Here is a 15,695-nt window from a genome sequence, read left to right on the forward strand (position 1 = left end):
CTCCATAAAAAAAATTTTCATTGTACATTTAACATCTAGATAGACAATCAGCAATCACATTACCTGTACCCTTAATATGAGTGATCAAAATATCGTACTCCTGTAACATTAAACTGTGTTATTAAATTTGTTTGATTTCCTTAACCCTTTTCCTTAACAATCACAGTGGCATGACCAAATTCACTTTTAGCTAAGTTATTAGTTAAGTTGGCTTTCGAAAGTCTATCAAATAGTTTCTCCACTGCAGTAATATGTGCTTCCCACGTATTATTTCCTGTAACTAAATCATCAATTTAGGCATCTGTATCTTTTAATCCATGAATTACGCTATTAATCATCCTCTGAAAAGAACCTGCTGCATTCTTCATCCCAAATGGAAGAACATTATATTCATATAACCCAAATGGGGTTACAAATGCTGAAATCTCTCTACCTCTATCTGTCAATGGAACACACCAATAACCTTTCAACAAATCAATCTTTGTAAGGAATTTGGTTTGTCCAACTTTATCCACACAATCATCTACCCTAGAGATCGGATATGCATCAGCTTTTGTCACAGCACTCACCTTCCTGTAATCTGTACAAAACCTAACACTATTGTCTGGCTTAGGCACCATAACACACGGTGAACTCCAATTCGAATTAGAACGTCTAATAATATCATTCTCTGACATACACTTAATTTCTTGTTTGGTAAGTTCACATTTTTCCCTGTTCATTCGATATGGATGTTGTTTTATGGGTTTTGCATCTCCAACATCTACATCATGTGTAGCTACGGTGGTTCTTCTAGGAACATTCGGAAATAAATCTCTATATTTAAAAATTAACTGTTTCATCTGCTCTCTCTGCTCTGGCTGTAAATGAGCTAATTTTTCATCAATATTTTCTAGAATTTTTGAATTTGATAACCTGGCTGAAATAATGTTGGGATTAAAATGAGTTTCAAATGAATCATCCATTAAGTTTTTAGAAAGATCAAACTCATTATTGATCACATCAGTCATAGTAGAAGCTTCTCTCTCATAATATGGTTTTATCATATTTATATGACACAGCTGTGTTGTCTTTCTTCGATCTGGGGTTTTTATCACATAATCCACATCATTTACTTCACATTTAATCTCATAAGGACCATGAAATTTAGCTTGTAATTGGTTCGTTTGCAGCGGGAAAAGAACCAGCACCTTATCTCCAGGTTTAAATAACCTCATTCTAGCTTCCTTATCATACCAGGTCTTCATCTTCACTTGAGCCAACTTCAAATGTTCCTATGCCAAGCTACAAGCTTTATATAATCTTTCCTTAAATTTTAAAACATAATCTAGCAAATTAGTGTGTACCTCCTTATTAAGCTTGTACTCCTTCCCCACCTTCTCATTTGGCTTCTTCCCCCTCCCTTTCCAATCCTGATGAAGAGTCTCAGCCTGAAAGATCGACTCTTTATTCCCCTCCATAGATGCTGCCTGACCTACTGAGATGCTCCAGCATTTTGTGTGTGTTGCTAGGTGACTGTATACTGTATGTCTCCGGAGAGTTTAGCACTTACTAGGGCTGAGGCCAGCTGATTTGGTCTTCCAGAACAAACTTTGTATTTTTCTTACTGGATCAACAAATGGGGGTGGATCAGAGCAACTGAATGTGAAGACACTGATGCTCGGAAAGCAGCCACTGAACTGCATTGACCTGTGCAAGTGTTAATCGGCAACTCATTGTGATCAAGTGCTAGAATGCAGAGAACTGAGAAGTTATGCGTCAAAGACCATATGTGCCTTATTTGCATTTGTTTAGGATAATTGCCATTTTTCTAGAGTTTGCACAACCTTGTATAATGTTTGTTTACTTGGAAAAGGAATAAGCAACATATGCTGTCATTAACATTTGCACACAGAGCATTTTTTATTCATGACTTTGAAGTTTAAAGTTCATGGCAACTAGACCCTATAAAACCAATCATCAGTCTCTTAAAGAATGTTATAAGCTCACCATGGCGTTTCTCTGGCTTCTCTCCTGCTTCGCTTTCTTTGGAGTCACCTATGGTAATATCACTTGAAATTAGAATTCTACTTTTAACCATTGGAACGGAGGGTGCCATGTTGAATGCAATTGGCAACATTTACATAGAACAACTGCTTCTCTCCACCCAGGTGCAGGCTGCGGATCTCCAGCCATCACCCCGGTTTTGTCAGGCTACAGTCGAATTGTCAATGGTGAAGAGGCTGTTCCAGGATCCTGGCCCTGGCAGATTTCCCTGCAGGTTTGTTAATGTTATCCAGCAAGTTATTTGATTTTGTTATTTATTACTTACAGTATTTAGAGAGACAACACGGAATAGGCCCTTCCAGCCCTTCGAGCCACATTGCCCATCAACCACCGATTTGACCCTAACCTAATCACTAGACTCGCTGGCTGGAGGCATAGTGGCATCACTGCCCGCCTTCAGCGTGAAGGGTCCTGAATTCGAATCCAGCCGGCTCTCTTGCACACTTTCCATCCGTGCTGGGTTGAACATCGAGCTAGCAACTCGGACACGTAAAAATACGAAAGCCTTAGAACTGTTGAAATTGCTACAAAAGGCCAGATACTTCTGTATTTATATTGCATCCTGTTTGGTTAATAGACACAGTAATGGACAATATTTGCAGCTCTTTGCTCAAAAGATGAAGTTATATAAAGAGATTTCTCTGTTCATCCCTGTTAGACAGATTAAAAAGTAAATCAGTGGCATTTCTTTAAATAATCCTGTTTTGCTTTTACTCACCACAACTCTCGAAAAAATTATCCATTTTCCTAATTTTGAATATTACAGAGGTTTTCCTGAAGTGTCTTTAATTTGTCAGAAAGTGAACTCAGCACCATTCTTTGGGGTGCACAGTTTCCCTCGCTGTCCTACCCAGTCTACTCTCTTTCACTCTCTCTCTCTCACTCTCTCTCACTCTCACTCTCTCGCACTCTCACTCTTTCTCACCCTCTCTCTCTCTCTCACTATCACTCTCTCACACTCTCTTTCTCACCCTCTCTCTCTGTCTCTCTTGTTTCTGTCAATCAACTTTTTATCTGTCCTAATATACATTTGTCTGTTTTTATTTAACAAGCTTCATGTGAATTACTTTCTTAAAACCTTAATGTAATATATACTTTCTACAATCCTCCACTAAATCACTATTTATCTTTAACAAATCCAAACTGGTTATTCTGAATTAATGTATGTCTGAATTCTTACTAATTGTGGGAAATTATAGATTCTCAGAGTTGATCCATAGATGTCCTCATACCAGTTAGTTTATGATTACTTGGCCTATCTTTCTCTATCTTTTGATTAGTAATTCTCCAGTGCTAAATGGCAATTTGAACACTAAGATTACATTATCCTCCTTTACAAATTATTTCGACTGCATGGAGCTTCTTGATTCCATTTTAGAACTGCTCCCTTCCTGCAGTGACATATCCCTCTGTGTAGCATCCAGATTCTCATTCCATTAGTACTTGCATCATATAATCCAGTGCTTAATATCTTGCTGCCATTTCATCTTGCACAATTCATCTCCGTCTCTCCTCTCACATTGGTTCCAGGCTCTCTTTACTTTAAATATTCTTCAGGAAAATATCTTATATCCCCATAAACTTCCTTACATTATCTTTTATTCATTTTTCAGACTCCCTTTAAGCAATTCTTATCCAACTTTTCAGTTTTCCACATCATTTTCTAAATCCCACTTAACTGTTCTTGGTATTACAGTATTAGCCCTATTTCTCATCATATGTTTCATTTAAAATTAAAGTTTAGTTTTACAGTAGTTATTTATTGCATCTTTAGAACTTTGTTCTTCAACGAATTTCTTTGAATTCATGATCCAATGATGTTTGATAACTTCCTTGTTATATTATGAGTCTTGCTTCCTTTTACCCAATTTGCAATCTGGAGTCACTGTCAACTTTCAATAAAACTACTTCTGTATGGTGGGGAAAAACTTAAGGTGTTTTTATGGTAATACTGAGCATCCTTTTTCCTCGTGTAACAGACTGACTCTGGTTGGCATTTCTGCGGTGGTTCCTTGATCAATGAAAACTGGGTTGTCACCGCTGCACATTGTGAAGTGAGGTAAGTCTTAACACCTACAAAGAGAGAAAGAAATGTGCTGGCGAATCCTTCTCTAATTCCTGAGGGATGATGCAGCTTTAACTGATATTTTTGTTCAAAGTGATATATGAGGCAAAGAAAAATTGCTCTTGTGGGCATGAACACTGACCTAACGAGGGAAGATCCTGGTACGAATAGTTTGGGAAATCGTTGGCTGGAAAGTACAATTTTCCCTCCACACCCCCCACCCACCCTACCACCGATGAAGCTTGGAGTTGCTGGTATCTTGCAACAAGCAAACTCACTGTCACTGCTTTTGTTTTTCTTTTGTCACATACAGTACGAACGACTTTGCTATTGTTGGTGCCTATGACAAAAGCTCAAAAACTGAAGCCAGCCAGAAATCCATGCCCATTGCTAAGGTACGTATTTCCCTGTAAAACTAGGAATTTGTTTGAATTCAGGTCAAATTTGGGCTACAGTACTGTTGGGATCCAAAATGATGTGCAGAGATGGATGCCATACAGACAGAACACAGGATCTTAGTAAGGGGTGTCCAACACCAAAAGTGGTTTCAATCTCCAATATGAATATGCCTCGCCATGATAAACTTCATAGCACCAATAATAGAATCACTAGATATTGATAACAAGCAAAGCAAGAATTATTTCAGGTGCTGACGAAGATGATAAAAGATTATTACACGTCACTTCCCTCAGGCATTGGGGCCCCAGTTTTAATCAGATTAATTTTCCTCTGCACTAGCCCCAATACCCTGACACATGGGCCTTCCAGCAATAAATGTTACTTGCAGTGTAGTAAGTGAAAAGACAAACTCAGTCATAAGTACAAACATGAAGCAACGTAAATTAGACATTTCACGTTGGAATGCATGACTCTCTGGAAATGTCAATGCGGACAAATCATTAGGCTCACAACCAGAACAAAATGAGGTCAGTCTCAAGACTGTTGAATACTTATAGCTTGGAACCAACAAAATAAACTGAAGTTTTATTCCTATCTCACTTATATCAAGTGAGAAATAACTTAAGTCATTAATGCTTGGTACCATGGCCATTTTAGATCAAATTAAAAGAGAACATACTATTAGTCCTATTACAGTTTTTCTCAGTCGCTTAACCACACAGTTCAAAACAGGACCCACATTCTCTAAACAGTCGACACAGGCTGCAAAAGACTAATCCATTGTGCTAAACTCCTCATTCTCACTGCAAATTGCACTCAACAAATCAAAACAATAAATATTTGCAGCAAAAGTGAATAATTCAATTAAAACAGTAGCACACAGCATTACATCACTAACACATATCAGTGATCACTGGGTAATCACTGGCAAAACACTGGCCATCCTTCTCAAAGAGGCATAACATGATCAGTGTAGTCAGTTGCACATTGTGATGCTTGGTGCATACTATGTATAACGCCAGAGATCAGGACACTTTGTCTATTATTGTAAATACAATGATTACAACTCCAATCTTGAGTAAGAACTTTGAAGGATCAACAGGATGAGAGGCAAGAATGCAAACCTACACACACAGTCTGGAATCTCAACTGTCGTTACATGAAAGTCAAAGACAAAATTGCCCACACCTTTAGGAGAAAAAAATCATTCATCTCTGCTAACAGAAATGCCATACAATAATGGTCATCTCTGATCTATTTTGTCCCCGGTTTGGCCTCATGTTTTCAACAACATCACATCTAATATGCTACCTACCAATGCACCCCCGGGATGCCAAATCTAGCCCTGGATGTCTGCATGGTGATCCTCAATCATAGTGTCCATCAGTGGCCTTTGGTTGTAATGACGCCTGCCATCTGCAGGAAGGGAAAAACCCAGCAGGGTTGAGGAATGGGGAGTGTGGTGAAAAGAGTTTCACGGACATGGATGGATAAGCCTGAAACCAGCCAGTCACTGCAGATGAATGGTGGAAAGGTATACTGTCCCACGTGATGACATAGAGTGGCCATTGATCCTGGCGTCCTGTTCACTAAGGGTTGCCTGTAAAGCCCATCAAGGAATATGATAATGTGTGGGTTGGTATAAGGTCCAGTCTTTGGGCTGTATGCCAGAATGCCAGTGTCTCTATGGCTGCATACATGGTAACGTTTGAACCTCTCTGGCCTGGTAGCTGGACTGGCACCCTTTTCTCTACATGATTCGTCCTTTGTCTCCTTGTCCTAGATAAGGTTGGTGTATCAACAGATTACCAACGATTGCTTAATCCGTTGCAAGCAAAGCCATTTTGAGTCAATGATTTGGGATTGATTGCTGACACTTCTGAATGATTTTTGCATCTTCTTTTTGTCTTCTGACCATCGTTGTGTCCTGGTGTCGAGTGGTTTGCAAGAAGTTCATTAGCATTTGAGACAGATGTACATGCAATGAGAAATTGTTGTCTATTGTGCTGAGGTGATTGCTGTTTTGCTCATATAGAGTTTAGAAATGAGCACATGAACTGCTGGCTTGATCGAAGTGTCTAGGCAACTGAAAGAAAACTAATTATCTCAGAAAAGTTAATCAGATTCAGAAAGTAAAAACTGAAGATGTTTTATACAAGACGACAGCACCAGTGTGATGGTAAACTACAGAATGCAACCACTTATTTCCACTTCCAGCTTGTAAGTCTATCTATTTTTCTTTAAATTGCTGACTTTGTTTTCTAATGAAGGGCTTTTGAATTCTATTTTGAATAAGCAATTCCCCATTCATGAGTGCAGCTGCATTGACATGAAATCCAGGAGAGTCTGAAGTTATTGGTCTCAAGCAAGTGCCAACTGTAAAAGATGAGTACTAGGCACAGCCATCATCCATGTTCTCTCTGTTACAGGTCATTACACACCCCAAGTGGAACCCATCCACCATTAATTATGATGTTTCTGTGGTGAAGCTTGCAACCCCCGTTCAGTTCAACAGTCATGTGTCGCCAGTCTGTCTCGCCGCTGTATCTGATAACTACCCTGCTGGCATGATGTGTGTCACAACGGGATGGGGAAGGACTCGTGCTTACCGTACGTCAGTTCAAAACTTTACAAATTACAGTGTTGCAGTTCCGAGCTCTGTGCCTTTGTACCCTTACCCTGACAGGGAGCAGTGGATAGATTCCCAAGATGATTGGCAATCTGGAAGGTTATGCTGTGAATAATACTTCATGGCTGCAACAAGTTTCTCTGGTCAAAGAACAGGATAATTCTGTTCATCAGAGGGATATTGTGGGCTTCTACAACTGATCCAGCGATAGGGTGTTCATAGTGTCATATAGATTGGAAATGGGTCCTTCTGCCTAATTGGTCCAAGCAGACTAAGGTACCCTATCCAATCTAGTGCCATTTGCCAATGTTGGCCCATAACTTTCTAAACCTTTCCAATCCACAGACCCACAGCCTTCCAAACCTTTCAAAACCATAGACCCATAATCTAACTCTTTCCAATCCATGGACCCATAACCTTCTAAACCTTTCCGATCCATGATCCCATAACCTAAAATCCTCTTTAATCCATGTGTCATAACTTTCTAATCCTTTCCAATCTATGCACCTGTCCAGCTGTCTTTTAAAAGTTGTCATTATATTTGCCTTACCACTTCTTCTGGTAGCTGATTCTGCATGGATACCACCGTTTGTGGAACAAAAAAGGTTGTCCCTCAAGTTTCTCTGAAATCTTTCCACTCTTAACCTGTTTCTACGTTAATATACATACAATCTCTGTAGAATTTTATCCATATTCTCTGTCAAAGTTCCCTCAAGCCCCCTGTTTGCCCTATATCCCTCCAGAGATTTGCTTGATCCCAGCTGCTTGTACCTAACCCATGCCTCCTTTTTCTCCAGGGTCAGGGCCTCAATATCCCTCATTATCCAAAGTTCCGTACTCCTGCCTGCCTTACCCTCAGAGCAACTATCTTCTTCCCACCCTACCTTCCCAGAACACCCTAACCCTCACCCTGCTCTCCTCCCCCTTCCAATCCCAGCTTGAATCCTTGCCGTGTCTTCTCCATTCCCTCCAACCTTCCCCTCTCTGAGCTGGAACATTCTGTCCTCAGCAAAGGTCTCATGTCTGTCCTCCTTCACCTGCATCTGAGTGAGTTCTGTGCCTGGCAGGACGCTGAGCTCTTCTTTTGTCGCCTTCATCTCCAAGCCCACCTCTTTGGCAAGATTTCCCCTCCCTCCACCAATGACCCCTTCTCCCATATCCAATCCTACACCTCCTCTTGGACATCCCGCTCTGGTTCTCTGCCACCTCCAGATCTTTTCATCTCTAATTCCCAACGAAACATCAACCGCCACAATTTCAGCATTCCTCTCCTCCTCCTACAGCCTTATTCCCTCTGAATGCACTGCCTGCCACTCTCTCCACACCAACCACAACCTTACCAGCAAACCTGCAGACAAAGGGGGTGCTATTGCTGTGTAGCGGACTGACCTCGACCTTGCTGATGCCAGTCAGAAACTCTCAAGACACCTCCTTGAAAAGGACCATATTCTGGAGCCTCAGCGTTGCCATCACTGACCTCATCAACCTTGTGAACTCCCATTCACTGTCACCAAACTCATAGTTCCCTTATCCCGCAATGCTTGTTTCTACCTTCTACCCAAGATCCACAAACGTGACTGTCTGAGTAAGACCATTGTCTCTGCCCCGACTGAACTCATGTCCACATACCTCATCTCCATTATATCCCCCTTGGTTCAGTCCTTTCCCAGATCAACACAGCAACACTTCTCATGCTCTCGACCTCCTCAATAATGTTCAATTCCCTGCCCTGACTGCCTCATTTTCACCAGGATGTCCAGTCCCTATGCATTTCTATCCCCCATCAAGAAGTCTTTAAAGTTCTCTGTATTTTTCCCTCCAAAAGACCCAACCAGTTCCCTTCCACCAATACCCTCCTGTCTGGCAGACCTGGTCCTCACCCTGAACAATTTCTCCTTTGGTCTCTCTCACTTTTTCCAAACCCTAGAGGTAGCCGTGGTTACCTGTATGGGCCCCAGCTACACCTACCTTTTCACTGGCTGCGTAGAGCAGTCCATGTTCCAACCCTTCTCTGATAAAACTCCCCAACTCTTTCTGCACTACATTGACAACTGCATAGACGCTGCTTCACAACTACATGCTGAGCTCATCAATTTCATACACTTTGCCTTCAACTTCCACCCTACCCTTAAATTCACTTGGTCCATTTCTGATACCTCCTTCTCCTTTCTCGATCTCTCTCTGTCTCCATCTCTGAAGACAAGCTATCTACTGACATCTTTTATAAACCTACTGATTCCCACGGCCATCTTGACGATACTATTTCCACCCGATCTCCTGTAAAAACGCCATTCCCTTTGCTCAGTTCCTTCACCTCTGTCGCATCTGTCCCAGGGATAAGGATAAAGAACGGTTTCTCTTCCTCACCTGCATCTCCTCCATTTCCCGGACATCCACGTCCACCCCATCTTCCTGCCACCTGAACAGGGATAGAGTTCCTCTTGTCCTGACCTGTCACCTCATGAGCCACTGCACCCAACGCATCATTCTCCACAACTTCCGCCGTCTGCAAAGAGATCCTACCACCAACACATCGTTACCTTCCCTCCACTCTCCACACCTTCAGTGGGATCCTAGCACCAAACACATCTTTACCCCGCCTCCCCCACTATCCGCGTTTCATAGGGATTGCTCCCTCCATGATTCCTTTGTCCATTCAGCCCTCCCCACTAGTCTCTCTCACATATCCCTGCATGCAACAGAAATGCTACACCTCGCCGTTCACCTCCTCCCTGTCCTGGAAAGAAAAGCCTTATCCTGGCAATAGATACAGTGGAAGCACAAGAACTGAGAAAAGGGAGACAGGCCGGAAAGAGGTATAGTCAATCAGTAGGTTTATAAAAGGTTTCTAATAGCTGAAAATATACCCTTTTACTTTCATTGGAATATGACCCTTAAAAAAAAAGCAAAACTGATTGAAGTATCATCTAACGTTTCCACAGCTGCTGAGCGACCTAACAAACTTCAGCAAGCTCCTCTTCCTCTCCTCTCCAACGTGAACTGCAGGAACTACTGGGGTAGCAGTGTCACCGATGTCATGATCTGCGCGGGGGCAGCTGGTGCCTCGTCTTGCATGGTATGAAACCTTTTCAAAGTACTTCAACCTCTTTCAAGTTGCAAAAAGGCAATGAGAACAAGTCTGAGGCTGTGACTCGTTTACAGGGTGACTCTGGCGGCCCACTTGTCTGTCAGAAGGACAACGTCTGGAACTTGGTTGGCATCGTTTCCTGGGGCAGTGGCTATTGCTCCACCAGCACTCCTGGTGTCTATGCCCGCGTGACGGAGCTGAGGGACTGGATCGATAGCACCATTGCTGACAACTAAGTGCAAATCAACATGTGAAATACAAATGAAAGTAAATGGACTTCCTCAACATGAATTCTGAACCTGTGTTGTTCTTTAAGGCCTGTCTGGAAATATAAGTTATTAATAAATCTAAGTAATATATGAGTTATAGGGAAAGGGTGAATAAGTTAGCAGCATAGGAGAATGAGCAGGGATTTGCTAGAGATTTACAAAATTATGAAAGGTATAGATAGGTTAAATGCAAGCAGGTTTTTCTGCCTCAGAACACAAAATAATCTGCAGATGCTGGGGTCAAAGCACCACTCACAACAGGCTGGAGGAACTCAGCAGGTTGGGCAGCAACCGTGGTAAAAATCGGTCGACGTTTCGAGCTGGAACCCTTCATCAGGACTGAAGAGGGAAGGGGCAGAGGCCCTATAAAGAAGGTGGGGGGAGGGTGGGAAGGAGAAGGCTGGTAGGTTCCAGGTGAAAAACCAGTAAGGGGAAAGATAAAGGGGTGGGGGAAGGGAGGCAGGGAGGTGATAAGCAGGAAAGGTGAAGAAAGAATAGGGGAAAACACAATGGGGAGTAGAAGGAGGTGGAACCATGAGGGAGGTGGTAGGCAGCTGGGGGAGGGGGCAGAGTGACATAGGGATAGGGGAAGGGAGGGGGAGGGGGAGGGAATTACCGGAAGTTGGAGAATTCTATGTTCATACCAAGGGGCTGGAGACTACCTAGACAGTATATGAAGTGTTGTTCCTCCAACCTGAGTTTAGCCTCATCATGGCAGTAGAGAAGGCCATGTATGGACATATCTGAATGGGAGTGGGAAGCTGAGTTGAAATGGGTGGCTACCGGGATGAAAGGTGAAATATTTAAGGGGGCACTTTTTCACACAGAGTGGTGAGAGTGTGTAATGAGCTGCCAGTGGAAGTGGAGGGGAAATGAGGGGGAATTTCTTCATTCAGAGAGGGGACTGAGTGTGGAACAAACAGCATTCAAGAGAAATTTAGGTAAGTACATGAATAGTGGAGATACGAATGGCTTTGGTTCAGGTGCAGGTCAATGGGACTAGGTAAACTACTAGCTCGGCATGGTCTAGATGGGCCGAAGAGCCTGTCACTGTGCTGTGGTACACTATGATTCTGTAATCTACAGTCAGTTATAGATCTTTAAGAAAAAAAGTGTTTGATTTCAGAATATGCTGCCTTTGATAAGTCCAACATCTTGCTTCCACTCCGTGTTGCCCATGCAGTGATTTCCATACGGCTACAGAGATCCAGCACAGGCTCTTCAACTCATCAAGCCTGACTGATCACCCCACATCATGTTTCCATCACCTAACCACCCTAATCCTACCATCACGCATTTTGTCCAAATTTCCATCAACCCACCTACACCTAGATGAGGACAAGCAGATGTACAAGATGTTGGTTAGGCTACACGTGAACAATGAGTGCAGTTCTGATCACTACACTATTGAACCCCGGTGTTTGAATCCATCTTCATTATCCCTGATAACATCATCTAAATACCTAGTGGCATGGAGTCAATGTAATTATCGATATATCTCTGTCATTCCTTCAATATCAATCCCAGCTAAAGGGAACATCTACCTCCTATAAAAGCTGAGAGACAGATATTCTATTCCCACTGGTGCAGCTCAGGGGTGTGTGCTTAGCCCACTGCTCTACTCTCTATATACACATGACTGTGTGGCTCGGCATAGCTCAAATACAATCCATAAATTTGCTGATGATACAACCATTGTTGGTAGAATCTCAGATGGAGACGAGAGGGTGTACAGGAGCGAGATATGCCAACCAGTGGAGTGGTGTCGCAGCAACAACCTTGTACTCAATGTCAGTAAAACAAAAGAGCTGATTGTGGACTTCAGGAAGGGTAAGATGAAGGAACGCATACCAATCCTCATTGAGAGATCAGAAATGGAGAGAGTGAACAGTTTCAAGTTCCTGGGTGTCAAGATCTCTGAGGATCGAACCTGATCCCAACATATTGATGCAGCTATAAAGAAGGCAAAACAGAAAATATACTTCATTAGGAATTTGAAGAGATTTGGTATGTCAACAAAAACACTTAAAAACCTCTATAAATGTACCATGGAGAGCATTCTGACAGGCTGCATCACTGTCTGCTATGAGGAGGCCACTGCACAGGATTGAAAGAAGCTGCAGAGGGTTGTAGATTTAGTCAGCTTCATCTTGGGTACTAGCCTGCAAAGTACCCAGGACATCTTCAAGGAGCGGTGTCTCAGAAAGACAGCGTCCATTATTAACCTCCAGCACCCAGGACATGCCCTTTTCTCACTGTTACCATCAGGTAGGAGGTACAGAAGCCTGAAGGCACACACTCAGTGAGTCAGGAACAGCTTCTTCCCCTCTGCCATCCAGTTGCCAAATGGACATTGAACCTGTGAACACTACCTCACTTTTTAAAATACATATTATTTCTGTTTTTGCATTATTTTTAACCTATTCAATATATATATAGTAATTGATTGATTGATTCTCTTCTATATTATATATTGCATTGCACTGCTGTTGCTAAGTTAACAAATTTCACGACACATGCCAGTGATAATAAACTTGATTCTGATTATAAAACTGTTAAAACTATTACTAACTAAAGTATCAACTGTGGGAGCACTGAAATTGATATCATTTGTGACATCAGCACAAGAACGTGAATGACCCCCAACCTCATCAACAATAGACACTCATTATTATCAGATATTGCAACAGCTCCAGAAAGGAGGAAGGAGATGTTCATCATGATGTTCCCTGGAATGAAGGTCTTTAGTTATAAGGAAAGATTGGATAGGCTGGGATTGTCCTCACAGGAGTGCAGGAATCTGAAGGGTTTATAAAAGAATGAGGGGATGAGGTTGGGTACAGTCACAGCACATTTCCAGAGGTAGGGGACTCTAAAACTACAGGACATGGATTGAAGTGAGGAAGGAAAGGTTTAAAGGAGATCTGAGGAGAATGTTTTTCACACGGGGTGGTGAATATGTGGACGGGCCTCTGGAGAAGAAGGTAGAGATGGATGCAATCCCAGCATTCTTGAAGCATTTGGACAGGTTGATGTGTAGGACAGGATGAGGGCCAAAGTGTAGATGAATTTCTTGTCTGGCATGGACAACTTGGGTCAACTCAGGAGCCTGGGAAGAGCACATCAGATAATACCCTGTGACCTGAAATGGAATTAATGCCTTATGGAAAGAAAACACTTCTAATAGTTCACTGCTCTTCAGCATTGTACTAAAGTGGCATGTTGGATTTTGTGCTCAGATCTCTGCAGTAGGACACAAATGTACAGCTTTCTGACTGAGAATGCTATTCATTCAGTCAGGACTAACATGAAACTAAATAAGGTGACTTTAAAGAAACATTGCGAAAGGTGGATCCAAATCCCATTTCAGTGATGGCGTCAGAGTGACGTTGAAGTTAATAAATCCAGTCGATATAAACTAGGAACTGTGAACACAGGAGTTCAAAAAAGAATAGCAGCTCTCAGCAACCACCGACTGGGGAAGGAAAAAGTTCACTTTCACTTCATGAGCTGTTCCTTGCAGGTAAATGGAGATTATTAAATCAAAGTGATTTCTGAGATCCAACTTCAGCAGATGCGTTATACGCTGATGATAGAGAGAGTAGGGTTATTGCTCAGTGTATTAATAGAAACAGATTATTTTTCTTGTGGTGGGGTGTTGCTGCCCTGCTGAGTGTTGTGCCATTATCCTGCAGGTATCATGGTTAATGCCATGCTGCTCTACTGCTGTGCTCTACAGCTCATTCTCTGCTTCGGTGCCATCAGAGCTGAACTGGATTCCAACGCCATTAGAGATGTGACCACAAATGCCGACTTTACATCCCTGAGCAGGGGCAAGACCCTATTTTCTGCTGCAGGTGGGTATTAACCATCTCCATTTAATTCTGCACTCTCTGCATTAATCCTGGTCTGAGGCTCTCAGCGTGACTAATTATCTACTGCTTCAGTCGCAGTTGACTGTTGCATTTTATCCAAGAATATTGAATGGATTTATGACTCCAGTGGGAGAGCGTGGTACAGGGTCCACATAGGAAACCTACAAAAATATATTTCACTGGAAGAAAAATAAGTGACCAGCTCTTGTTTAAAGTGAAGCCAATACTCTCATTCAATGTACATAGGCAGTTTGTTAGAGTAGTCTCTAATTAGCAATGTAGAACTCATTTTGGATATCCCTGACATTACACCCAGAACATACTTCTGTTGTGCTCTGTCACCTTTAGAAATAATTTACTCTTAAACCTCACTTTACCATTAAGTGAGTCTCCTGTATGGCTGAGAGTCTGTTGGAGATTGAGTGCCTTTCTATTGTCTCTTATTCTTTGTTCTTACAGTTCACTCTGTCAGTTTTGTTTGTCAGTACTCACTTAATTCTTCGGTTCTTCTCCAAACTTCTGGGGAATGTTAATGTGGTAGAACACAAATCCTTTGAGAAAGAAAGAGAATGGTTTGTGCGGCAGCCTTTATTTTAGGTCAATATTATTGCCATCTACCAAGTCACCATTTCATGCACTGAAATTTAATGTTTGCATGAACAACAGGATAGACATTTGACGAATTCTGTTAATGTTGTGAATTCAGGTCCACTGACTAAACCCACATTGGAAAAAGAACATCAAATGTCAGAAAAGATTATGCTCAAATCTGAGGTAAATCCAGTTTTTATATAGTATCGTTCCAAAGGCAGAGTGACTGATATCCAGCAAACTGATTAAGTTTTAATTACATTTCAAATTTGACTTTTTATAACAAATATTGTAAAATATAATACGATTTAAAGCTGAAGCATCAGCAGTTCAATTAAATTCTGTTATTCACTGTTCTGGCCCAACATTAGTACACAATCATCTGCTATTTAATATTTAGGATTCTTTAATATGAATTGTGCTTATTTAATATAAAATTGTTTCTTAGTTAAAATAAATGAAAATTATGAATGAGGAAATATTCTCACACAGTTTTTAATCCCAACGTCACTCTGACATTGGGGTACCTTAGGTGTTTCTGCGATCATGTTCTGTCCTCTCCAGCACCAGCAAGACCTGCATTTTTCAGCCTCAACTAATCTGTTATGAGGACATTTCTGTTGCCTTGTGTTTCTTAAAGCAGAGTAAGCTGGAGACATCTGCCTATTGACAGGCTTAGCTCTGCTGAATGCCAAGACACCCTCCTTACCCGGGCTAGCCCAGGTTGGTTTAA

The 15,695-nt window shown here is 41.8% G+C and overlaps 1 protein-coding gene and 1 long non-coding RNA gene across 2 annotated transcripts; both read left to right on the plus strand.

The window, feature by feature from the left end:
- Positions 1–1,990: 1,990 nt before the first annotated feature.
- LOC140210268 (chymotrypsinogen 2-like) lies at positions 1,991–10,463 on the plus strand. The gene is made up of 7 exons (XM_072279142.1): positions 1,991–2,042; positions 2,157–2,260; positions 4,026–4,105; positions 4,425–4,506; positions 6,940–7,120; positions 10,082–10,215; positions 10,302–10,463. Exons 1-7 carry the CDS (start codon positions 1,991–1,993, stop codon positions 10,461–10,463), a joined length of 795 nt encoding a protein of 264 aa, XP_072135243.1.
- A 3,484-nt stretch (positions 10,464–13,947) lies between these two features.
- Positions 13,948–15,128, plus strand: LOC140210269 (uncharacterized). The gene is made up of 3 exons (XR_011889197.1): positions 13,948–14,019; positions 14,192–14,353; positions 15,078–15,128. It is a non-coding gene; the product is annotated as an uncharacterized lncRNA (long non-coding RNA).
- Positions 15,129–15,695: the final 567 nt, after the last annotated feature.

This window comes from Mobula birostris, chromosome 15, assembly GCF_030028105.1.
Source record: "Mobula birostris isolate sMobBir1 chromosome 15, sMobBir1.hap1, whole genome shotgun sequence".
Lineage (NCBI taxonomy): Eukaryota > Metazoa > Chordata > Chondrichthyes > Myliobatiformes > Myliobatidae > Mobula > Mobula birostris.

Excerpts from the sequence above, each read along its gene's own strand:
- LOC140210268 (XM_072279142.1), top strand. The coding sequence starts at position 1,991 with ATGGCGTTTCTCTGGCTTCTCTCCTGCTTCGCTTTCTTTGGAGTCACC. Across the intron at positions 4,106-4,424 it reads GCTGCACATTGTGAAGTGAG|TACGAACGACTTTGCTATTG; the intron begins GTAAGTCTTAAC and ends TGTCACATACAG. Across the intron at positions 10,216-10,301 it reads CTGGTGCCTCGTCTTGCATG|GGTGACTCTGGCGGCCCACT; the intron begins GTATGAAACCTT and ends ACTCGTTTACAG.